This window comes from Tachypleus tridentatus, chromosome 2 (genome assembly GCF_004210375.1).
Source record: "Tachypleus tridentatus isolate NWPU-2018 chromosome 2, ASM421037v1, whole genome shotgun sequence".
Taxonomy (NCBI): Eukaryota; Metazoa; Arthropoda; class Merostomata; order Xiphosura; family Limulidae; genus Tachypleus; species Tachypleus tridentatus.
The window spans coordinates 148092112-148119924 of NC_134826.1; the positions used below are offsets into that span (position 1 = coordinate 148092112).

Here is a 27813-nt window from a genome sequence, read left to right on the forward strand (position 1 = left end):
ATACGCTGTATAAATCATCAGATGTTTTGTACTACACGTTTTAGTCAGCGATGTTTACTAAATACACGGTATGAATCATCAGATGTTTTGTACTTCATGTTTCTGTCAGCGATGTTTACTAAATACACGGTATAAATCATCAGATGTTTTGTACTACACGTTTCAGTCAGCGATGTTTACTAAATACGCTGTATAAATCATCACATGTTTTGTACTACACGTTTCAGTCAGCGATGTTTACTAAATACGCTGTATAAATCATCAGATGTTTTGCACTACACGTTTCAGTCAGCGATGTTTACTAAATACGCTGTATAAATCATCAGATGTTTTGTACTACACGTTTCAGTCAGCGATGTTTACTAAATACACGGTATAAATGATCACATGTTTTGTATTACACGTTTCAGTCAGCGATGTTTACTAAATACGCGGTTTAAATCATCAGATGTTTTGTACTACACGTTTCAGTCAGCGATGTTTACTAAATACGCTGTATAAATCATCAGATGTTTTGTACTACACGTTTCAGTCAGCGATGTTTACTAAATACGCTGTATAAATCATCACATGTTTTGTACTACACGTTTCAGTCAGCGATGTTTACTAAATACGCTGTATAAATCATCAGATGTTTTGTACTACACGTTTCAGTCAGCGATGTTTACTAAATACACGGTATAAATGATCACATGTTTTGTATTACACGTTTCAGTCAGCGATGTTTACTAAATACGCGGTTTAAATCATCAGATGTTTTGTACAACACGTTTTAGTCAGCGATGTTTACTAAATACGCTGTATAAATCATCACATGTTTTGTACTACACGTTTCAGTCAGCGATGTTTAGTAAATACGCTGTATAAATCATCAGATGTTTTGTACTTCACGTTTCATTCATCAATGTTTACTAAGAAATAATAAATCAAATCAACCAAGGAAACAAGTGACTTTTTGTGAAAGGTAACCATTACTACAATACTGCTTTACCTTGGTTCTTGTGCATAATGAATATATTTTTTCTAGTAAGTTAGGTATAATTACGATTATTTTCGATCCATCTAACTGCGTTTGGAGCTATGTCGTAGATCTTGATTGAATCCAGGCTTGTTCCAACTACAGTCAGAAGTCCAAAGACAGCTAAAACGCATCTAGTCATGGAATAATGTACAATTATTATTTCTTTTAACCAAATAGAGTTTACTGAGTTGCGTAATTAAATAAATCTAAAACTATAAGAAATAAGCCATTTGTATATAGACGACCAAGTGATTGTTATATAAAATGATATAAGTTAATATAAACAGAGAGTTACTTACCATTTACAAATTGTCCATTACCGGTCCGTACCATTACTGAGTTATTGATAATAAAATATGCCTGTGTCAATAGTACCTATAAGCATTGAGGAATATTCTGTACGTCAGACATGATCCAATCGGAAATATCGCGCTAGAAAGTTTTACGAAACCTCAGAGTGGAGGTTATGAGTTAGAGGGTTTTGTTGGACAATCAAATCTTCTTTTGCCTTTCGCTCTCTACAGCCAGTTGTGGGATGAGCACTAACTTTGATGATTGGAAATAAAATAATCGATTTATTAGCACTATAAGGTTATTTTAACAACTGTCATTAATTTCAAAATGTTAAGGCAGCAGAAGTTGTGACGTTGTCAGTCACGTCACTGACTTTGTAACCTCCTTAATTTGGTGTCTTATTAGAGCTTCCTACACTAATATTTATGTTTGCATCATATCTGAATATACTCAAAGCTTTAGATGCTATGGTTACAGAATATTTTGTTATGAGTTACTGAGTAATGACTAATAAATGACATTTTTTTCTTAGTTTAGCTTATAATCGTATTACAGACATCTAGATCCGGGTTTTTATATATAGTTTAACTGTACTTTCTTTACTTAAACAAAACACTAGCATAATACGTAAAATTTGGTTTCTGCGGTTAAAGTTTCTTTTATTAGTGTTGTTACTAGGAAAAGCTTACTAAGGTGGACATATTTGCGTTTCAACCATAACAAAACAATGTACACATAAGAGCCATGTTTATATGTGAATATAGTGACGTGCCTCCAAAATTGCCACGAGCGGCATGTTTGGCATCTGTATCTTTGATTCACTGCGAAGTTTTGACTATTTCCCAGTGCAATATATCATTAATACTGTTTTGAGTAAGGATTTTCGGGAAAGCAAAATATTAAATGACATAGGGTCACAATTTTAAAGTAGGACATATTTATCATTACCCAAGGATGTAAAGACATTCGCACAAAACGCTTTCAGGGATTCAACAAGTTCCAAACTACTATTTCAAGCTAATCCGGACCAGCGGTCCTATCTGCAATATGAAAAGTATAGTTACGGAAGAGAACCCTTCAACCCCAAAATGTCATTGCGATAAGGCTAGCCATACCTTCTGGCATCGCTAACAGGATTAAGAAATAATTTGAGGGTTAATAAAAGCACACGAGCCGAAAATTATGCAAGCTTATAACCGCCACAAAACTAACGTCTGTTTCATTAAACAAAGTATGAGAAAAACAGCAGTTCCATTCAGATCTAATGGAATTTTGGTTTGGTTACACGTGGTCTAAAAAGCTAACGTAACATAGTGTATAAGGCCAGTAGAAAGTCTTTAAACATGTGTGATGTTAGATTAACTTCACCGCCTCTCGATAAAGATTGTTACCATAGAAAGTGCAGTGTCGGATGGACAGCAGTAGACAAGAGTGGTTATCAAATTGAGCATTACAGAAGTTAAAGGGACTTCAAGGGAGATTTGAAATATTGTTTTACAGAGTGTGATTATTCCTGGGTATTTTCAAAAAATACATAAAAGGAAGAGAGGGATCCATTCTTAGTTATAATAATTATTACACTGTCTAGGCACTAAATAAGGGTATACCAAACTGATTTTAAGCCTTTCTTGTTAAAATGGCGACGGCCAATCGTGACTGAGGATAAATGATGATAGCAAAAGCAGTTCCAAAAACATTCACGGGATGTGAAACATCGTTCTTGTAAAGTGCGATTAACCCTAATTATATTCATAACATTATAAAAAATGATGACTATTTTATAACGGTTTTTTTCTAATTACTGTGTTTTATAACGTTATTTAGTTCATATATCAGTGTAAAGAAACAGTTGATGTATTCATACGCTACTAATACAAAGTTTAATGGGAATTTAGTTGAAAATGAGTTAATATTTTAACACTAAATTACTATAACTTAGTGTTGTAAATGAACACTATTTTAACATTTCCTTTTAAAATGCTTGTAAGTTTAACTGAATTTCAACACATTTAAGGAACTCGTTATTAATAAATAATATTTTCGTTATTTGTTAAATTCGCGGAGAGAGAATTTGCACTAGCCACCTCTTATTTAGAAGTAATAAACTAGAGGAAAGCCAACCATACACTCTCGGACTTCTCCAGTGAAGTAATGCGATTGACATCACTTTATATCGTTCCCCTCGTCCTAAAGATGAAGCATATTCGGTGATAAACTTCGAAACCACAATCTGCAGGTTTCGAAACAGTAACCCTAGTCATCAGTACCATGTCAGGACTTTACCAGCTTTGATCTTTGAATAAGTAATACATGTTTTAGTTGTATTAATTTTATGTATTCTCATTTAGATAAAATAATAGTGCGCTGTTTTAATTTTCACAAATCATTAATACAATAATGATGTAATGCTTTTCATGTATGTTAGATATTAAATATCCAGGAGGGTCAGGTGCAAATGACCTCTAAAACAACTTATCAGTTTAATCATTTGTTTTGAATTTCGCGCAAAGGTACACTAGGGCCATCTGTGCTAGCTGTCCTTAATTTTGCAGTGAAAGACCGGAAGGAAAACAGCTGGTCATCACCATCCATCCCCAGTTCTTGGGCTACTCTTTTACCAACGAATAGTTGTAACATAACAATCAACGGATTGATTGTACCATAATAACGCTCTTACGGCTGAAAAGGCGAGCATGTTTGGTGTGACGGGGATTTAAACTTACGACCCTCAAATTACGAGTTAGGTCCTTTAACCATCTGGCCATGAAAGTCACCAGCTATTAGAGGAAAATGGAATGAATGCTATTATTTAAAGAAATAATTCATGCAAAGATAACGGCTATAAATTGATAAATAAGTCTATTATTCCTACAGAATTGATCAATAATTTCTGAACACTGTTTAATTTCAATAATTATATATCAAAATAACTGTAAGAATAACACTTACATCACTGCAATCTGGGACTTACTTAGACGAAATGGTTCTTTCACGTGGCAACTAGAAACAGCTGTTTTTGAGAAGATAAAACTTTCCACTGCCAAAAAACAACAACAAGAAACATTTGATTAATAATTAATTAGTTGTAAATGTAGTCACACCGAATAATGAAAAAGAAAGCATCCTCAGATTTTCCTTATAAATAGACCACAAGTAATTTTACTTTATGAGAAGAAAATATTTTAAACATTCTAATCGTTCTTATATAATTGTAATAAAGGAGTCACTGATTAATTGTGAAAAGTGTTATATTGATTAAACCTCAGTTTTTTAAAAGGTCGTAAAATACGTTACTGAACAAGATACTGTCTTTTACCTGCACCCTGTCTAATGGCTCAATTATAAGTCTGAAGGCTAAAATTTGGGTTTTAATACCCGTTTCGGGTTGACTACAAATAATCCTTTCCGTAGCTTTATGATTAATGACAAAAATAAACATTTGCCCCGTTAACTGACTTAATTTTTTTAAACTACTTTATGTTTTTGTAGTTTTGGCACGAAGCTACCCATCATAAATATCAAAACCCGGTTTACAGCAGCGTAAGTCTTTAGAGTTTTCATTGATCTACCGGGGTGTAAATGTAAATTCCGTAACATTAATTCAGTTTTATACTCAGTATTAAATAGTGTATTTAATGTAGTAAATACTGTATTGTTCCATGTGTCGTTCTTAACATGCTCGCCCTTTCAGCCGTGGGGCGTTATAATGTTTCGATCAATCCCACTATTCGTTGGTAAAAGAGTAGCCCAAGAGTTGGCGGTGGATGGTGATGACTAGCTGCCTTCCCTCTAGTCTTACACTGCTAAATTAGGGACGGCTCTTTGTTTAGCTCTGTGCTTATTAACAAATAACGGCATAAAATACGATAAATAAATGTATAGTAAATGAATTAGTTTCAGCAGAACATACGGAAAGTACATGTGATATTTTAGACCTGATAAAATGCTAGCTTGACTAATCCGATTAAGTTTAAATGGAAACTAAACATTAGAGAATCGGGAGAACTAGAAAAATAAAATTGTTTTAAGCAAATTTTGGGACAGGTGTGAGTAAAAGTACTAAAGATAGGTTTTGTTTTGAACTTCGGGCAAAGCTACACGAGGGATATTTGCGCTACCCCCTAATTTAGCAGTGTAAGACTAGATGGAAGGCAGCTAGTCATCACCGCCAACTCTTGGGATACTCTTTTACCAACAAATAGTGGGATTGACCCTCAAACTATAACACTTCCACGGCTGAAAGAGCGAGCATGTTTGGTGTGAGGGGGATTTCAAACCCGCGACTCTCGGATTACAAGTCGAGCGCCTTAACCACCTGACCATGACGGGCCAATGGCTTTTGTAAACTTTTATAGGATTGTTAGTGCAATTAGGTATCTCGGTAGAAATGTTGCTGGGGTTTATGAGAAACCTCTTACTGAAATAAGTCTCTCTGATTAAATTATATTGAAAGATATCAACTACTAGACGCAGTCTTCTTTCTCTAAGAAAAGTCAACTGAACAACAGGAAGAGACCTGACAAAATGTTTCAACTTTCAGGCTGATTCTTTAACTAATAGTTTATGTTTACAACTCAGTTATGATACAAACAAAAGTTTCGATGTCATTAATTATGTGCACCTTGTTTTTCCTGGTACGTTGCACGAATGCACGTTTCGTTTTCCTGCTGCTTGTGGTATAACACGTTGAACGGAAGTGTTACGCAACAAGCACTTGTACATTGTGTCACTTTTCTTATAATGTTGCGAACTGAACTGGGGCTACTGATCTTTGTATGTGTGAATACACACCTGTCGCAATAAACCTCAGTTTACTTACCACGACTGGTTGCAGGTTTCTTTGTGGATGGTCATGACATCCCAAATGATCCATATTTATTTGTTTTCAATATTATTAAATACAGGATGTCGCCATTGCTTTTGGTTATTAAGCACAAAGCTACACAAATGGCTATCTGTGTTCTGCCAACCACAGGAATCAAAACCTAATTTCTAATAGTATAAGTCAGCACTGGAGATCAATACAGGAGCTATCCACACCTTGTAAATTCTAAATTCTCGACACTAACACATTATTGTGATCTAAATGAATGAATCGGGCTGTTCTTACTATTGTCTAAAGTGCTCAGTTTTGGGAAAATGACATCTCTTACGAAATGTTAAAAGGTGTCAACATGTAGTTCTGATGCATGTCTTTGCACTTCTTCTTCATACTGGATGTAGTTGACACACGACTTACTGATTTGCATTTTCAAATGTGTTTTAATGTGAGATACATGACACTGTACTGTTCAAAGATACCAGAATATACACGTGAACCTGGATAGTTATTTATCGATAAAAACCACTTGAAATATGATTCATATGGGCTGAGTTGAAATAGAAACGCTCACTTAAAGAATTATTCCTTCTTTTTCGGATGTTAAATAGACAAAGTTAATAAAAACTGTTAATTTAAAATGGGGCGATAGGGATCGTCAAACAATGCTATAAATAATATCTACTTTATTTTCTCAAGTTACAAATCCTTATATTTAGCTCCAACTTTACAGTATTTATTAATTTATTACAAATTCGTAAGAAATAAAGTTGATATTATTTCCAGCCTTGTTTGTTTACTAGAGTTGTAGGTTTGAAAATATAATATTTTCATTTTTATCAAATCTTGTTTCTGTTATTTTTGACGCCCCCTATTTCCTTCCTTTTTAATGAACAGTTTTTAACTAATATTGTTTCTCAGGTTTTTATGTTAAGCTGCACACGAACCATTGAATGTTACTTGTTTATCAACAGTTTACTGCTGCTTTGGCCTTTTTACCGTCCCACTGTCACACTGAACTTACTCAAAATAAATAACTATAAACACATGCACTAGTGTACAACTATAACAAACAAAATATAAGGTTTTTCTGAAGAAAAAAAAACATCTTGAAGGTAAAGATTGTTTCATAACAGAGTTATTGATCGACTTCTGCCTATGTCACAGTGTAATGTAACAAAAGATGTGCAACAACAAAGGAATCTCATCAGAACGGAATAATGTTCATGTAATTTTACACAGATTAATGTCTTATAATTACATGTAGTAACATGCTTATCAAGTGTTTAGTAGAATAACACTTAGATAAGATGCCAATTACTGACATTTATAGCTTCTACCTTAACACCAATTATTTAAGAATAGCATTAGCTACACGAAATAAAACAAGAGGCAGTGATGATAAAACACACTCACGATTTCAGCTAAGCATAAGCACAGTAGTAAGAAACACCACCGTTGTCTGAATAGAAAAATCTACTCTAGTAATCGTTCACTGTTAAAATCTTGCTGAAATGTAAACGCGAAAATCCACGTAGAGACGACAAGCTCGAATAATAATGAACAATAGTGACTCAACTAATGATACGCGAGAGCAAAATGGGAAATTTTAATATGCCAGTTTCCAATTACTGTGCTAGAAAATGCACGAGCTATAGTTTCCAACAAACAGGGCGCCATGAAAGACTGACTTTACTTTTATGGTAGAGAGTCAAGGACTTTCACAACAAGACAAAATTATGTTTATAATTACTCTAACCTTTTATTTCAATAACATTTCTGTGTGATCCTGCAATGGATGTCATAGCTGTTGTTTAAACAAAACACCTTGTTTTTGTTTGTTTTTTTGAATTTTGCGCAAAGCTATGTAAGGGCTATACGCGTTAATCGTCCTTAATTTAGCAGTGTAAGGCTAGAGGAAAAGCAGCTAGTCATCACCACCCACCGCCAACACTTGGACTACTCTTTAACCAACGAAAAGTGGGATTAACCGTACATTATAGCGTCCCAACGGCTGAAAGGCTGAGCCTGTTTGATTGGACGGAGATTCGAACCCGTAACCCACAGATTCTGAGACAAGCTTCCTAACCATCAAGTAGAAGACTGATGCTTCGAATATTTATTATTCTTGGTTTTATATAAAAACAACAACATCAAGGTACACTTATGAAACATTTTGATACTTTGCTGAGCAATCCAATTCCAATAACAGCAGTTAAAGGTGCAGCCACTCATTATTAAATGGATTAACATTAGACATTTCTCGTCATTGTGAACCCCCATCATTGGTTCATCGAGAAGTTAAAAGATTTATAATGCTAAAAATCGGGTTTATTTACCCTTACCCATAATGGACGCATCACAGGTAGCGAACTGTGTAGCTTTATGATTAAAGCGTTTTTTGCTAACCCTTATAGTGAAACTAAATTTTAATAATCACCACTACAACCACTCATAACCTTGTGTTAGACAAATGATGAAATAGGTGTTTGAATTATGTAAGTCTGATATATAATGAATGGATTTTAAAAAGTGACCATTCATTAGATTTACAAACGATACTTTTAAACATCACTCATGATGTTTGATTTATCGTAGAATGATAGGATTAAGTTTAGACCAGAAAAAAAAATGGTAACAGCTCAGTATATTATATTTTATCTTCCTTTGTTCTTCTCATAAGTACGTACATGTATGCATATTTAATATTCCTATGTTTAATGGAGCATTAATTTGATATATTCGATACGGGTTAATTTATTATACAGTCTGAAAAATTATAACGTTAAAGTCCGGTTTTCAATACCCGTGGGGCCCGGCATGGCCTAGCGCGTTAAGGCGTTCAACTCGTAACCTGAGGATTGCGGGTTCGCGCCCAAGTCGCGCCAAACATGCTCGCCCTCCCAGCCGTGGAAGCGTTATAATGTGACGGTAAATCCCACTATTCGTTGGTAAAAGAGTAGCCCAAGAGTTGGCGGTGGGTGATGATGACTAGCTGCCTTCCCTCTAGTCTTACACTGCTATTAGGGACGGCTAGCACAGATAGCCCTCGAGTAGCTTTGTGCGAAATTCCAAACAAACAAACAAATCAATACCCGTGATGGGTGGATCAAAGATAGCCCATTGTGTCGCTTTGTGTAATTTAGTAACCAATAAACTAAAAAAATATGCATACATCGCGTGACAGGTTTGTTAGGTGGCCTTCGTTTGCTCTAATGGTTCATGATGAATACGTTTATTCAATGTTATCACCTGACATGGTTATCAGAGTTCTGATGCTCTCTGTAAAATGAGTAAGAAGTTAATGCTCAGAATGGATCATACAGTGTCCTTTATAAAGGATCAGAGGTAAGCTTGACGGCTTATAACGCTAAAATTCAGTTTCAATCCCTGTAAAAACATAGTACAGAAAGACCATTGCGCAGTATTGTGCTTGAAAATAAAAATAACAAATATTTGTGCGTTTGTTTGGTTTCTTTATAATATGATAAAATCATTCTTATCCATTTATCACATGATAAAGTCATTCTTATCCATTTATCACATGATAAAGTCATTCTTATCTATTTATCACATGATAAAGTCATTCTTATCTATTTATCACATGATAAAGTCATTCTTATCCATTTATCACATGATAAAGTCATTCTTATTCATTTATCACATGATAAAGTCATTCTTATCCATTTATCACATGATAAAGTCATTATTATCCATTTATCACATGATAAAGTCATTCTTATCCGTGTGCGAGTTCCATTAGTAGACTACTGTACCATTCCCACATTTTAACCTTAGTTTGTACTTCGAGATCCTTAAGTTGGCAATTTTAACAAATGGCTGTTGTGAGCAATTCGCCATCGGTCTAACGTGGCATTAAACGTCAACCATCTAATAAGTTCTTACCGTTTCTCTATGACTTAACCTTACGTCCAGGCGAAAACAAGGAAACATTGGTCAACCTCAGTGATCAACTTTTCTAAGAAAATTTGAAGCATTTCGCTGACTTAACAGAAAACAAAACGCTTATTATAGTCGCACAATGCGTGACAATTATGACGAAAGAAACAAACATTAAATCAGGTAAACGATAAAGGTGCGCGTAATGCCTTACACACTTGTAATTTCTTGGCACAATAACAAAGCAGCATCTGCCATTGGTACAGTAAAATGTGAGGTTTTGAGCTTGTAAGTAAAAGTTTCCTGATTTAAATTATTCTGGCCGGGATTAACAGATATCATACGGTGAATATTAACAAGTTAAATTAAACTGGTTGCGAGCGCAACCTTGAAAAAGCTAACATAAAGCGTTGTTACCAGTTTCATCACCTGGGCTAAATTAATTGGACGTGGTTCCAGTTTTTCCATATCTCGATCAGCTGGCCTGAGTACTGCCGTGTTATTTCAGTCAAAAACATTTAAAATAAAAGATAACTACGATAAAGATATTTTCGTATAGCCTCGAAATTTCTGTTTTTTAATTAGAGGAGTAGACTGTTGTTTAATATAGGAGTAGACTGTTGTTAATATAGGAGTAGATTATTGTTTAATATAGGAGTAGACTGTTGTTTATTAAAGGAGTAGACTGTTGTTTATTAGAGGAGTAGACTGTTGTTTAATAGGGGAGTAGACTGTTGTTTATTAGAGGAGTAGACTGTTGTTTATTAGAGGAGTAGACTGTTGTTTATTAGAGGAGTAGACTGTTGTTTATTAAAGGAGTAGACTGTTGTTTAATATAGGAGTAGACTGTTGTTTAATATAGAAGTAGACTGTTGTTTATTAGAGGAGTAGACTGTTGTTTATTAGAGGAGTAGACTGTTGTTAATATAGGAGTAGAATGTTGTTTATTAGAGGAGTAGACTGTTGTTTATTAAAGGAGTAGACTGTTGTTAATATAAAAGTAGAATGTTGTTTATTAGAGGAGTAGACTGTTGTTTATTAAAGGAGTAGACTGTTGTTTATTAGAGGAGTAGACTGTTGTTTAATAGAGGAGTAGACTGTTGTTTAATATAGAAGTAGACTGTTGTTTATTAGAGGAGTAGACTGTTGTTAATATAGGAGTAGAATGTTGTTTATTAGAGGAGTAGACTGTTGTTTATTAAAGGAGTAGACTGTTGTTTATCAGAGGAGTAGACTGTTGTTTAATAGAGGAGTAGACTGTTATTTAACATAGAAGTAGACGGTTGTTTATTAGAGGAGTAGACTGTTGTTTATTAAAGGAGTAGACTGTTGTTTATTAGAGAGTGAGTAGACTGTTGTTTAATATAGAAGTAGACGGTTGTTTATTAGAGGAGTAGACTGTTGTTTAATATAGGAGTAGATTATTGTTTAATAGAAGAGTAGACTGTTGTTTAATATAGGAGTAGACTGTTGTTTATTAGAGGAGTAGACTGTTGTTTATTAAAGGAGTAGACTGTTGTTTATTAGAGGAGTAGACTGTTGTTTAATATAGGAGTAGACTGTTGTTTATTAGAGGAGTAGACTGTTGTTTATTAGAGGAGTAGACTGTTGTTTATTAAAGGAGTAGACTGTTGTTTATTAGAGGAGTAGACTGTTGTTTAATATAGGAGTAGACTGTTGTTTATTAGAGAAGTAGACTGTTGTTTAATATAGGAGTAGACTGTTGTTTATTAGAGGAGTAGAATGTTGTTTATTAAAGGAGTAGATTGTTGTTTATTAGAGGAGTAGACTGCTGTTTAATATAGGAGTACTCTGTTGTTAAATATAGGAGTAAACTGTTGTTTATTAGAGGAGTAGACTGTTGTTTATAAGAGGAGTAGACTGTTGTTTATTAAAGTAGTAGACTCTTGTTTATTAGAGGAGTAGAATATGGTTTATTAGAGGAGTAGACTGTTGTTTATTAAAGTCGTAGACTGTTGTTTATTAAAGTAGTAGACTGTTGTTTAATATAGGAGTAGACTTGTTTATTAAAGGAGTAAACTGTTGTTTAATATAGGAGTAGACTGTTGTTTATTAAAAGAGTAAACTGTTTTTTTCTGTTGTAATCCAACAACAGTACCTACTGATACTCAAATAATCCAACAACAGTACCTACTGATACTCAGATAATCCAATTACAGTACCTACTGATACTCAGATAATCCAATTACAGTACCTACTGATACTCACATAATCCAACAACAGTACCTACTGATACTCACATAATCCAACAACAGTACCTACTGATACACACATAATCCAACAACAGTACTTACTGATACTCACATAATCCAACAACAGTACCTACTGATACTCAGATAATCCAATTACAGTACCTACTGATACTCACATAATCCAACAACAGTACCTACTGATACTCACATAATCCAACAACAGTACCTACTGATACACACATAATCCAACAACAGTACTTACTGATACTCACATAATCCAACAACAGTACCCACTGATACTCACATAATACAAGAACAGTACCTACTGATACTCACATAATCCAAAAACAGTACCTACTGATACTCACATAATCCAACAACAGTACCTACTGATACACACATAATCCAACAACAGTACCTAGTGATACTCACATAATCAACAACAACGGTACCCACTGATACTCACATAATCAAGAACGGTACCTACTGATACTCACATAATCCAAAACAGTACCTACTGATACTCACATAATTCAACAACAGTACCTAATGATACTCACATAATCCAACAGCAGTACCTACTGATACTCACATAATCCAACAACAGTACCTAGTGATACTCACGTAATCCAACAACAGTACTTACTGATACTCACATAATCCAACAACAGTACCTACTGATACTCACATAATCCAACAACAGTACCTACTGATACTCACATAATCCAACAACAGTACCTACTGATACTCACATAATCCAACAACAGTACCTACTGATACTCACATAATCCAACAACAATACCTAGTGATACCCACATAATCCAAGAACAGTACTTACTGATACTCACATAATCCAACAACAGTAATTATTGATACTAACATAATCTAACAACAGTACTTACTGATACTCACATAATCCAACAACAGTACCTAGTGATACTCACATAATCCAACAACAGTACCTAGTGATACTCACATAATCCAACAACAGTACCTACTGATACTCACATAATCCAACAACAGTACCTACTGATACTCACATAATCCAACAACAGTACTTACTGATACTCACATAATCCAACAACAGTACCTACTGATACTCACATAATCCAACAACAGTACCTACTGATACACACATAATCCAACAACAGTACCTACTGATACTCACATAATCCAACAACAGTACCTACTGATACACACATAATCCAACAACAGTACTTACTGATACTCACATAATCCAACAACAGTACCTACTGATACTCACATAATCCAACAACAGTACCTAGTGATACTCACATAATCCAACAACAGTACTTACTGATACTCACATAATCCAACAACAGTACTTACTGATACTCACATAATCCAACAACAGTACTTACTGATACTCACATAATCCAACAACAGTACCTACTGATACTCACATAATCCAACAACAGTACCTAGTGATACTCACATAATCCAACAACAGTACCTAGTGATACTCACATAATCCAACAACTGTACCTAGTGATACTCACATAATCCAACAATATACATTTTGAATTACGTTGCAATACAATAGACAATGCTTGTTAGAACACATTGTCCATATTGAAGTTTCAGAAATTGTGCATGGGAAAAGTTCCGCATCCCAACCCCTTAACCTCCAAAATAATTTCTTACTTATACTTCGTCATATATACGTACATATTTCTATACATGTCTTTAAAATTCATTTTCGCATTCAGCAACGGATGCGTTATTTATATTTCATTAATTGTTTTAAATGACATTAATAGAAACATTTCCAAACAGTATAACGACTAATACGCTAGTCTTAATACAAATACCATTAGCTGTCATTAAGGTTTTGGTTCAGAACGTCAAAACAAAGCAACATTTACACCTTACACAGCTCTGTATATTTACACCTTACACAGCTCTGTATATTTACACCTTACACAGCTCTGTTGGTTTACACCTTACACAGCTCTGTATATTTACACCTTACACAGCTCTGTATATTTACATTCCTTACACAGCTCTGTAGGTTTACACCTTACACAGCTCTGTATATTTACACCTTACACAGCTCTGTGGGTTTACACCATACACAGCCTGTAGGTTTACACCTTACACAGCTCTTGTATGTTTACACCTTACACAGCTCTAGTATATTTACATCTTACACAGCTATGTAGGGTTTACACTTTACATTAGCTCTGTATATTTACACCTTACACAGCTCTGTATGTTTTACACCTTACACAGCCCTGTGGGTTTACACCTTACACAGCTCTATATATTTACACCTTTACACAGCTCTGTATATTACACCTTACATAGCTCTGTAGGTTTACACCTTACACAGCTCTGTATATTTACACCTTTACACGACTCTGTATGTTTACACCTTACACAGCTCTGTTGGTTTACACCTTACACAGCTCTGTTGGTTTACACCTTACACAGCTCTGTAGTTTTACACCTTATACAGCTCTGTATATTTACACCTTTACACAGCTCTGTATGTTTTTACGCTTTACACAGCTCTGTAGGGTTTACACCTTACACAGCTCTGTATATATTTACTACCTTACACAGCTCTGTAGGTTTTACACCTTACACAGCTCTGTATATTTACACCTTACACAGCTCTGTATATTTTTACACCTTACACAGCTCTGTAGGTTTACACCTTACACAGCTCTGTATATTTACACCTTACACAGCTCTGTAGGTTTACACCTTACACAGCTCTGTATATTTACACCATACACAGCTCTGTATGTTTACACCTTGCACACAGCTCTGTATATATTTTACCCACACAGCTAATGTAGGTTTACACTTTACACAGCTATGTAGTTTTATTACACCTTATACAGCTCTGTATCATTTACACACATACACAGCTCTGTATGTTTACTATTCTTACACAGCTCTGTAGGTTTACACCTTTACACAGCTCTTATATATTTACACCTTACACAGCTCTGTATGTTTACACCTTACATCAGCTTTTGTAGGTTTACACCTTACACAGCTCTGTATGTTTACATCTTACATAGCTCTGTAGGTTTATACCTTACACAGCTCTGTAGGTTTACACCTTACACAGCTCTGTATATTTACACCTTATACAGCTCTGTAGGTTTACACCTTATACAGCTCTGTATATTTACACCTTACACAGCTCTGTATATTTACACCTTACACAGCTCTGTAGGTTTCTCAGTTTTACGAAACACGATTATTAAATGTCTAAATTTCATATAAGAATAGTGAGAATAGCTCGTTAAGTACGAAATTAGAGCCTACATTTCTGTATTGTAAAAATAAATAAAACTCACACTATTTTCTAGTTTTTTTCATATATTCAAGTTACGTCGCTGAACGAAAAATAGATAATAACGCAGAAAAATATTTGAAATGTGCAAACATATTAACTAACATTAAAATAGCATAGGATGAGAACTGGCAGATAGAAAGGTTTAAAACTACAAGGAATTATGGAAAATGAAAGACAGAAGATATAGAACAAGTTAGAAGATACAGAACTGGACAGATATTAAAAAGGATGAACAAAAATATGAACAAAGTGCCTTAACTCGTTATTAGTCGGTAAATATTTAATCTAACATTATGTTACATAACTCGTTATTAGTCGGTAAATATTTAATCTAACATTATGTTACATAACTCGTTATTAGTCGGTAAATATTAAATCTAACATTATGTTACATAACTCATTATTAATGGATAAATATTAAATCTAACATTATGTTACATAACTCGTTATTAGTCGGTAAATATTTAATCTAACATTATGTTACATAACTCGTTATTAGTCGGTAAATATTTAATCTAACATTATGTTACATAACTCGTTATTAGTCGGTAAATATTTAATCTAACATTATGTTACATAACTCGTTATTAATGGATAAATATTTAATCTAACATTATGTTACATAACTCGTTATTAGTCGGTAAATATTTAATCTAACATTATGTTACATAACTCGTTATTAATGGATAAATATTTAATCTAACATTATGTTACATAACTCATTATTAATGGATAAATATTAAATCTAACATTATGTTACATAACTCGTTATTAGTCGGTAAATATTAAATCTAACATTATGTTACATAACTCGTTATTAGTCGGTAAATATTTAATCTAACATTATGTTACATAACTCGTTATTAATGGATAAATATTTAATCTAACATTATGTTACATAACTCGTTATTAATGGATAAATATTTAATCTAACATTATGTTACATAACTCATTATTAATGGATAAATATTAAATCTAACATTATGTTACATAACTCGTTATTAGTCGGTAAATATTAAATCTAACATTATGTTACATAACTCGTTATTAGTGGATAAATATTAAATCTAACATTATGTTACATAACTCGTTATTAGTCGGTAAATATTAAATCTAACATTATGTTACATAACTCGTTATTAGTCGGTAAATATTTAATCTAACATTATGTTACATAACTCGTTATTAATGGATAAATATTTAATCTAACATTATGTTACATAGCTCGTTATTAATAGATAAATATTAAATCTAACATTATGTTACATAACTCGTTATTAGTCGGTAAATATTAAATCTAACATTATGTTACATAACTCGTTATTAGTCGGTAAATATTTAATCTAACATTATGTTACATTACTCGTTATTAATGGATAAATATTTAATCTAACATTATGTTACATAACTCGTTATTAATGGATAAATATTTAATCTAACATTATGTTACATAACTCATTATTAATGGATAAATATTTAATCTAACATTATGTTACATAACTCGTTATTAATAGATAAATATTTAATCTAACATTATGTTACATAACTCGTTATTAATGGATAAATATTTAATCTAACATTATGTTACATAACTCGTTATTAATAGATAAATATTTAATCTAACATTATGTTACATAACTCGTTATTAATGGATAAATATTAAATCTAACATTATGTTACATAACTCGTTATTTAACACTGAATGGTGGGCTTTTTAAACACTTACTGTGGTAAAACTTTATGGTATAAATTGATTTGTTACTTAGGTATTCTCGCTGTAAGTAACATTTGTACTACATTTCCGATAAGTGGCACCAGCCGAAGACACTTAGATTCGTCATACCTCTATATATTAAAAGAACAACGCAAACCCGCAGAAAGATCTTCATTGGTGAGAAAAGTTATATATGAAGAAGTATTATAAATTATTTTAAACATTAAAGAGTCAAAAATACCAAAACAAATGTAAAAACGCATTATCTAAGTGTCTACCTTGAAAAAACAAAATCAGTCAAGTAGCTTAGCAGTATGTCGGTGAGCTCATAGTGCTGAAAACAGGGTTTCAATACAGAAAGAAGGTAAGCAAGAGACAGCTCATTGTCAGTCTTACGTAAACAAACTGCGGTCAGAGTTTCGTGCTTCGTTTAATATTTTCAATGTGGAGTTTATTAAATTAAACATTATAAACCTGAAATACCAAGGATGTCGTTACTAGTTGAATAATAAATAAAAAAAGAACTAGTTTAGGTTTAAGATATAACTGTTGTTGTTCCAGAGCATGCAACTACTGTTTATTCACGTGTGTAGTCAGGAGTTCTAGTGGTTATGTTTTTATCACTGAAAATGACATTAATTCACACATCCTAATGTATACAGTCGTGGAGTATATTACTTCTACATCCTGATGTATACAGTCGTGAAGTATATTCCTCCTACATCCTAAGGTATACAGTCGTGGAGTATATTCCTCCTACATCCTAATGTATACAGTCATGAATTATATATATATAATTTCTAAACTTTTTTCTATATATATCAAAGCGTAAAACATTCTATATTACTTTATAATTAGAGCAATTTGTGCCGATATTTCAAGCGTGAAAGGTAAAGTGTTTTAGAGTTTACGTGAACGGTGAAAGTGTTTTAGAGTTTACGGTAAACCTTCCACATCAGTGATCTTAACTTTGAACTACTGAGTAGATAGAAAGTCGCCAGTCAGAACCACCTATCAACCACCATGGAGGAGTGACTGTTGCTCTTATAACACATCCATAACCTTAAAGTGTGTGTGTACGTATTCGAACCAGGGTGGTCAGTTCCAAAGTTCAGAGGGTCATCTGACTCTTCATGAAGGTTTGGCTTCGTTTAAATTTCACGCAAAGCTACAAGAAGGCTATATACTTTAACCGTTTTTAATTTAGCAGTGAAAGACTATAGGGAAGGCAGCTAGTCAACAACACACACCGCCAATTCTTGAGCTACTCTTTTACTGATGAATAGTAAGATTGCCAGTCACATTATAACCCCACATGTTTTGGTGTGACGGGATGCGAACCCATGATCCTTAGATTGCGAGTGCAGTGCCCTAACAACCCACCGTAACATGGTAAAGTGACATATATTTATGGAGACATTGGTTACTACACATAACAGGCTCTGGGTGACTGAAAAATAGACTTACCATTTTTTACTATTTCTCCCACATCTTCATCAGTACATGTAGATGGCACACAGACTCCGAACATGAAACTCAAGTAATAGAAGTACTGGGCAGATTTGCTTATTTCTGAAAATATCTAAAATAAAAGCATTCTTGTAATAGTCAGTACCTAAGTGAAGCTTTATAAGAGAAACGCCAAAAGAATAGTCTTTACCAAGTACGAAACGTTGAATAACCTCTGTAAGAAATATTATTTTAATAATATTAAAAATACCAGCAACTATCACCCACAAATATTTTTCTCCACAGTTTAATAAATATGTATATCTAAGTGTGAAATACAACGTTTGTTAGTGAAGGGTGAAGTATGAAATATATTATTCAAGTGTGAAATACAACGTTTGTTAGTGAAGAGTGAAGTATGAGATATATTATTGAAGTGTGAAATACAACGTTTGTTAGTGAAGAGTGAAGTATGAGATATATTATTCAAGTGTGAAATACAACGTTTGTTAGTGAAGGGTGAAGTATGAGATATATTATTCAAATGTGAAATACAACGTTTGTTAGTGAAGAGTGAAGTATGAGATATATTATTCAAAGTGTGAAATACAACGTTTGTTAGTGAAGGGTGAAGTATGAGATATATTATTCAAGTGTGAAATACAACGTTTGTTAGTGAAGGGTGAAGTATGAGATATATTATTCAAGTGTGAAATACAACGTTTGTTAGTGAAGGGTGAAGTATGAGATATATTATTCAAGTGTGAAATACAACGTTTGTTAGTGAAAGGTGAAGTATGAGATATATTATTCAAGTGTGAAATACAACGTTTGTTAGTGAAAGGTGAAGTATGAGATATATTATTCAAGTGTGAAATACAACGTTTGTTAGTGAAGAGTGAAGTATGAGATATATTATTCAAGTGTAAAATATAGATAAATATAAAATCCAGTTTATTTCAGTATATTTTATTTAACATACCTTCTGTATACTACAGAAGAACGAATCACTTAAATAAATGTTACGTCTCTTCTAAACCTCTATAAATATGTTACCTAAAGTGAGTAAAAACAACTCAGAACCTAAACAAACAATATAAACTTTACCACTATGAAATCAGAACTCCAAATATATAATACAAACTTTACCACTATGAAATCAGAACTCCAAATATATAATACAAACTTTACCACTATGAAATCAGAGCTCCAAATATATAATACAAACTTTACCACTATGAATTCAAAATCTCAAATATATAATATAAACTTTACCACTATGAATTCAAAACCCCAAATATATAACACAAACTTTACCACTATGAATTCACAACCCCAAATATATAATACAAAATTTACATCTATGAATTCAAAACCCCAAATATATAATACAAACTTTACCACTATGAATTCAAAACCTCAAATATATAATATAAACTTTACCACTATGAATTCAAAACCCCAAATATATAATACAAACTTTACCACTATGAATTCAAAACCTCAAATATATAATATAAACTTTACCACTATGAATTCACAACCCCAAATATATAATACAAACTTTACCACTATGAATTCAAAACCCCAAATATATAATACAAACTTTACCACTATGAATTCAAAACCCCAAATATATAATACAAACTTTACCACTATGAAATCAGAACTCCAAATATATAATACAAACTTTACCACTATGAATTCAAAACCCCAAATATATAATACAAACTTTACCACTATGAATTCAAAACCCCAAATAAATAATACAAACTTTACCACTATGAAATCAGAACTCCAACTATATAATACAAACTTTACCACTATGAATTCAAAACCCCAAATATATAATACAAACTTTACCACTATGAATTCAAAACCCCAAATATATAATACAAACTTTACCACTATGAATTTAAAACCCCAAATATATAATACAAACTTTACCACTACGAAATCAGAACTCCAAATATATAATACAAACTTTACCACTATGAATTCAAAACCCCAAATATATAATACAAACTTTACCACTATGAAATCAGAACTCCAAATATATAATACAAACTTTACCACTATGAATTCAAAACCCCAAATATATAATACAAACTTTACCACTATGAGATCAGAACTCCAAATATATAATACAAACTTCACCACGATGAAATCAGAACTCCAAATATATAATACAAACTTTACCACTATGAAATCAGAACCCCAAATATATAATACAAACTTTACCACTATGAAATCAGAACTCCAAATATATAATACAAACTTTACCACTATGAATTCAAAACCCCAAATATATAATACAAACTTTACCACTATGAAATCAAAACCCCAAATATATAATACAAACTTTACCACTATGAAATCAGAACTCCAAATATATAATACAAACTTTACCACTATGAAATCAGAACTCCAAATATATAATACAAACTTTACCACTATGAAATCAGAACTCCAAATATATAATACAAACTTTACCACTATGAAATCAGAACCCCAAATATATAATACAAACTTTACCACTATGAAATCAGAACTCCAAATATATAATACAAACTTTACCACTATGAAATCAGAACTCCAAATATATAATACAAACTTTACCACTATGAATTCAAAACCCCAAATATATAATACAAACTTTACCACTATGAATTCAAAACCCCAAATATATAATACAAACTTTACCACTATGAAATCAGAACTCCAAATATATAATACAAACTTTACCACTATGAAATCAGAACTCCAAATATATAATACAAACTTTACCACTATGAAATCAGAACTCCAAATATATAATACAAACTTTACCACTATGAATTCAAAACCCCAATTATATAATACAAACTTTACCACTATGAATTCAAAACCCCAAATATATAATACAAACTTTACCACTATGAAATCAGAACTCCAAATATATAATACAAACTTTACCACTATGAAATCAGAACTCCAAATATATAATACAAACTTTACCACTATGAAATCAGAACCCCAAATATATAATACAAACTTTACCACTATGAATTCAAAACCCCAAATATATAATACAAACTTTACCAATATGAAATCAGAACTCCAAACATAAAATATAAATGCAGAAACCCTAACATACAATATAAACTTCATTACTTTGAACCCAGAACCTCAAACATGTAATATAAACTGTACCATTACAAGATTGGTATTCATTGTTATGACGATAGATAGAATTCTTCTACACCGGTTTATCTTACTTGCAAGCGAATCGAATGAAACATTTAGGGTTCTCACAAATTTTTAGAGTAAGTTGGTACGTGATAAGCATTGGCTATCTCTATTGAAGCTTTGGCTATCTTTATTGAAACATTGGCTATCTCTATTGAATAAATATTTCACTTTAAAGAAAGCAACGCCCGAAATAAGAAACAAAACAAATAATAATAATAATAATAATAGAAACTGATTTAGTAAAGTGACCAGTTCTGAGAAACAGTTTATTTAAAAATACTAGAACTTTTAATCAAAGAAAGAGGACTTATTTTAACACCTATATATTAAGGCTCATTAACACTTACGTTGTTATCAAACAATGACTCGTTAAGGACATGGGTTTTTGATACCACTTGTTCTGGTTTGCGGGGAAGTGGTGGATGTGCTTCAATCAAACAATACTTCCCTCTAAACAACTCTTCCTTCCCCTTTTCATCTCTCCCACTTCGTACAATTATATTTATGCATTCATCGTAGGCTCCAAGGTCCATCAGAGTACCCTCTAATATTCCGCTAGGGGGCTTAGCCATGGCGTCAATCACTGAAAGTAAAAATCGTAAAAAAAATTAATTTAATAGAATATTTACTACCAATTAACATAACATTTATTATGTCTTTTTCTGTGTCGTTTACATGTACCCAATAAACATAATTTGTTAACCTGAAGATAACCAAAGAAGGTTGAAACATTGTTCTGTACTTTATCTTAATAAACGTTTTAATAGCCATATCAGCCGTCTTGAGAATACATATCATAATTTTGTTTAGTTACAGCGTACCTGAGTAAGCAAAAAGTTCGTCCTTTATATATAGATAAATAAGACGTCTTCTGGTTCCAAACTCCATGTTTTGACTGGCAGATGATTATACTTTCATATTTGTTTTATCCCTGTATTGTGAAATTAATTTTAAAACATCAGTTAGTGTCTGACATGAAACTAGATTTCTCAATAACGATGAGGGGGTGGCTGGTTACAAGTTATTTTGATGAATTGTACAGTATTTGGTGATATTCTTACGGTCTTGTTTAAAGACATGAAAGTGGAACTTTGTTGTTTTTACAACACGTTACACAAATCGATAAAAAAATTACTTTAACAAAAGTCTAACATGTAGGTTTCGATACCAGACACATTTCAGCCAACACTCTGGGAAGGTTTTTTTGATGGTAAGCGTATAGCAGTATCTACACTCTGGTCACCAGAGATATCTAAGCCTGTTTTTTATTGATCTAAGCCTTCAGACTTGTAGCTGAGTCACTGGAGAAGTGGACAGGGTCTAAGATAAACTTGTGCTAATCATACGTTGGTACAGTTCTGAGTGGTTGTAACGTGTAGGCTTATTTGAAGTTATAATTTTCAGTTGTTACAACTCTTTTTTTGGGGTTACTTTGTGATTATTTCCTCTGTTTAAATCTACGTTTTTGCTTTAGATTCTGTAAGAAAGCCCCCATTGGCTCAGCCGTATGTCTGCGGACTCATACCGCTGAAACTCGGGTTTCGATATTCGTGGTGAGCACAAATAGTACATTGTGTAGCTTTGTGCTAAGATAAAAAGAAATCCTGATATTTTCATCTTCAATTTTCTATTTGTCTTCTCTTTGTAAGAAATTTGATTTTCTAAAAATATTATTTTTACTTACATAAGGAAATTTGATATTATTTGAATATTACGATTATTCGCACGGTTTCCTTCACAAAAGACCAAAGATCTTCGAATGTCTGGTTCATTTCACCTACTTGACTGGTCTGGATGCCTAAAGGAACACCATTGTCCAGATAAAGCAAAATGAAATATTATAGCTAGAATATTCTTTGTTGACCTAACTTTTGACTAGTTTGTAATTAGTGGTTGTTCTTGTACATTTTTGCCGGCTCTTCTGGTAAAAGTCATTACGTAACTACATGAGGCAGCAGTGTCACTCTAAGTTATCACAGACATAATTTTTTCAAGACACGATTCTATTGCTCATAAACGGATTGAGCTAAATGGAAATCAGAGTTATAGTTAGGTTCTTATAATTTTTCAGTTGATAAGAACTACCAGAAAGTCATATTTTAGAACCTGCTTCTATTGTTAGTGACTCCATGTGAACTACCAGAAAGTCATATTTTAAAACATGATTCTATTGTTAGTGACTCCATGTGAACTATCAGAAAGTCATATTTTAGAACTTGCTTCTATTGTTAGTGACTCCACGTGAACTACCAGAAAGTCATACTTTAAAACATGATTCTATTGTTAGTGACTCCACGTAAACTACCAGAAAGTCATATTTTAAAATATGATTCTATTGTTAGTGACTCCACGTGAACTACCAGAAAGTCATATTTTAAAACATGATTCTATTGTTAGTGACTCCACGTGAACTACCAGAATATTATTTACCTAGTGATGTTCTTATATCTTGATAGATGTTTAGCAAAATTCATTTTCTATCGGCCAGATGTTTTTAATATCAAGGTCTTGTGTAGTTTCTCGTTTATAAGTTATTTTACAAACTATATCTTGACGATTACTGCCGAATAATAATTTATATGACGAATTATATAGCAACTCAGTCCAGCTAAGGACAAAAGTAATAATACAACTATAAAGTTCGAAGCTTATATAAAAATTTCGCTTTTATGTTTCCATTAAAGTTAATTCAAGTTCATGTAACAAGTTTCAGAGGAGGCAGTTTCCCTTCTTGATTATATACTGTAAAAATTCAACATTTTGTTACACACATAAAGCTGTCGTAATTAGGTGTAGTTGGTGCCTATGTTTGTTGTATATTCTAGTTGAAGGTATTGACCAATATGGATCAGTAGGTTACGATTTGTTACAACGAGCATGAGCGAAGTTCAAGGAACTGAATAATTGGTGTTTCATTAATAAAACTGGTTCAAAAGGTTGTTGAACTTGACTAAAATGTAATAACCTTTTTGGATCTCATTTGAGCGATAACGTGTTTGTTTTCTTTGATGAGAATTATCAGAAAAAGCACCACAATTATAAAGCCCTCAAACTTACCATTGAGCCGCCAGGGAGTTTGGAATTAGATACTGATTCTGTTTAAATTTTGATTTCGAAGTCTAATTAATTCCTGGATATGTTTATGTAGATGGATAATGAGTTAAAACTTGAGAGAAACACGTGAGTTAAAACTGTACGGTAAAAAGTTAAAAGGAGAAAAACATAATGAAATGTGTTTCTAAAGCAGAATGTATTACATATTATGTATTTACAGCAACTGATGTTATCTGTCACCGTCTCTGATTTTAAACATCCTACCACCCTCATTCCATCTTCATGAAACGAAACCTTGATCGGGGTTTACTTTAGAGAGAGATAAGCCTGATGAATTCTCTCCCCAACAAGAGTAGTCAGGAACGTTGTGGTTCATCATCTGATGAATTCTCTCCCCAACAAGAGTAGTCAGGAACGTTGTGGTTCATCATCTGATGAATTCTCTCCCAACAAGAGTAGTCAGGAACGTTGTGGTTCATCATCTGATGAATTCTCTCCCCAACAAGAGTAGTCAGGAACGTTGTGGTTCATCATCTGATGAATTCTCTCCCCAACAAAAGTAGTCAGGAACGTTGTGGTTCATCATCTGATGAATTCTCTCCCCAACAAGAGTAGTCAGGAACGTTGTGGTTCATCATCTGATGAATTCTCTCCCCAACAAGAGTAGTCAGGAACGTTGTGGTTCATCATCTGATGAATTCTCTCCCCAACAAGAGTAGTCAGGAACGTTGTGGTTCATCATCTGATGAATTCTCTCCCCAACAAGAGTAGTCAGAACGTTGTGGTTCATCATCTGATGAATTCTCTCCCAACAAGAGTAGTCAGGAACGTTGTGGTTCATCATCTGATGAATTCTCTCCCCAACAAGAGTAGTCAGGAACGTTGTGGTTCATCATCTGATGAATTCTCTCCCCAACAAGAGTAGTCAGGAACGTTGTGGTTCATCATCTGATGAATTCTCTCCCCAACAAGAGTAGTCAGGAACGTTGTGGTTCATCTCCGTCCCTTCTCATGAAAGATTATTTACCTTTACGTGGGAGTTTTCTTGTATTTTGATTTGACTTGTTTAAGGTGGTGAAGTAAGGTGGAGCAGTATGAAAAAAACGGGTGAGAAAGAAGAGTGAAACAAACACGTCACAAGTTCCACCTTAAGGGATAGACTGCTACTTTTAAAACACCACAAGTTCAACCTTAAGGGATTGACTGTTGCTTTCAAAACACCACAAGTTCCACCTCAAGAGATTGACTGTTGCTTTCAAAACACCACAAGTTCCACCTCAAGGGATTGACTGTTGCTTTCAAAACACCACAAGTTCCACCTTAAGGGATTGACTGTTACTTTTAAAACACCACAAGTTCAACCTTAAGGGATTGATTGTTACTTTTAAAACACCACAAGTTCAACCTTAAGGGATTAATTGTTACTTTTAAAACCTCACAAGTTCCACCTTAAGGGATTGATTGTTACTTTTAAAACACCACAATTTTCACCTTAAGGGATTAATTGTTGCTTTTGAAACACCACAAGTTCCACCTCAAGGGATTGATTGTTACTTTTAAAACACCACACGTTTCACCTTAAGTGATTGATTGTTGCTTTTAAAACACCACAAGTTCCACCTTAAGGGATTGATTGTTACTTTTAAAAGACCACACGTTTCACCTTAAGGGATTAACTGTTACTTTTAAAACACCACAAGTTCCACCTTAAGGGATTGATTGTTACTTTTAAAACACCACAAGTTCCACCCTACGGGATTGACTGTTTCTTTCAAAACACCACAAGTTCCACTTTAAGGGATTGATTGTTACTTTCAAAACACCACAAGTTCCACCTTAATGGATTGACTGTTACTTTTAAAACGCATCCAAAACACAGATTCGAATCAAGGATGTCAGATCCGAAATCCTGGGCTCTACGACAGAGCCAACTTACATCCAAACTGTAGTAGGAAAATATTTATAAATAAATAATTTCTCATTTGATATTATGTGTGTTCGATAAATTTAAATATTTACTTTAGAAAGCTAGTGAAGGTTGGATGACATGTAGGAAAAGGAACATTTCTTTCCAGGAAAGCATATATATATATAGGAAACTTTTGGAATATTAGAGTACCAGAAAACATAACTGGTTATACATATATGTGTTATATATGGTTATTAGTGTTATACGATATAAACATATTCAGTCGGGTTTTGAAAATAATTTTCCAGGTTTGCAAGTGGAAAGATATAATATTTAAAATATTAATACAAATCAAGGATATATACTTACTTCTAATGGTCCATGATTTAAGTTTCCTTATCCCAAATATCAGTTTTAACATGCTGGACATACAATGACTTGACAGGTTGGTATCACCACTCCTTCTTATAAAACTAGGAAGAAAACTACGGTATAGTGAATTCACCATATTTCTGGTATTCCTTTCAGCTTTCTTCCATATCATATAAGCAGATTGTTCTGTAGAGCTAACTTTCGAAGGCTCAGTGGTAGGAGGAAGGGTGTAGGGTGTTGTGAACATGCTGGTTGATTCTAAATCACTCGAAGGGACTGGAACAAGATCTTGTGCTGACGATATTTCTGGTTTGGTTGTATTTACTGATAACACATACACGCTGCTGTGATAAAGCAAGGCGAAGAGGATGAAAACCTTCATTGTAGCGAACACGTTCTTTACGTCTCAGTGCCAGGTTTCTTCACAGTTAAAATCACGTCTCTGTCTCAGCCGCAACAAAGTTACAGCTCAGCACAATTCATGCGATCAGAATATTTATTGG

At 33.2% G+C, this 27813-nt stretch overlaps 1 protein-coding gene across 1 annotated transcript; it reads right to left on the reverse strand.

Annotated features, from left to right (window-relative positions):
• Positions 1-1031: 1031 nt before the first annotated feature.
• LOC143245636 (uncharacterized) lies at positions 1032-27781 on the reverse strand. The gene is made up of 5 exons (XM_076491986.1): positions 27308-27781; positions 22323-22558; positions 18763-18877; positions 4265-4352; positions 1032-1152 (listed from the first exon to the last, which is right to left on the reverse strand). The coding sequence occupies exons 1-5, from the start codon at positions 27690-27692 to the stop codon at positions 1032-1034; spliced, it is 945 nt and encodes a 314-aa protein (XP_076348101.1). The 5' UTR covers positions 27693-27781.
• Positions 27782-27813: the final 32 nt, after the last annotated feature.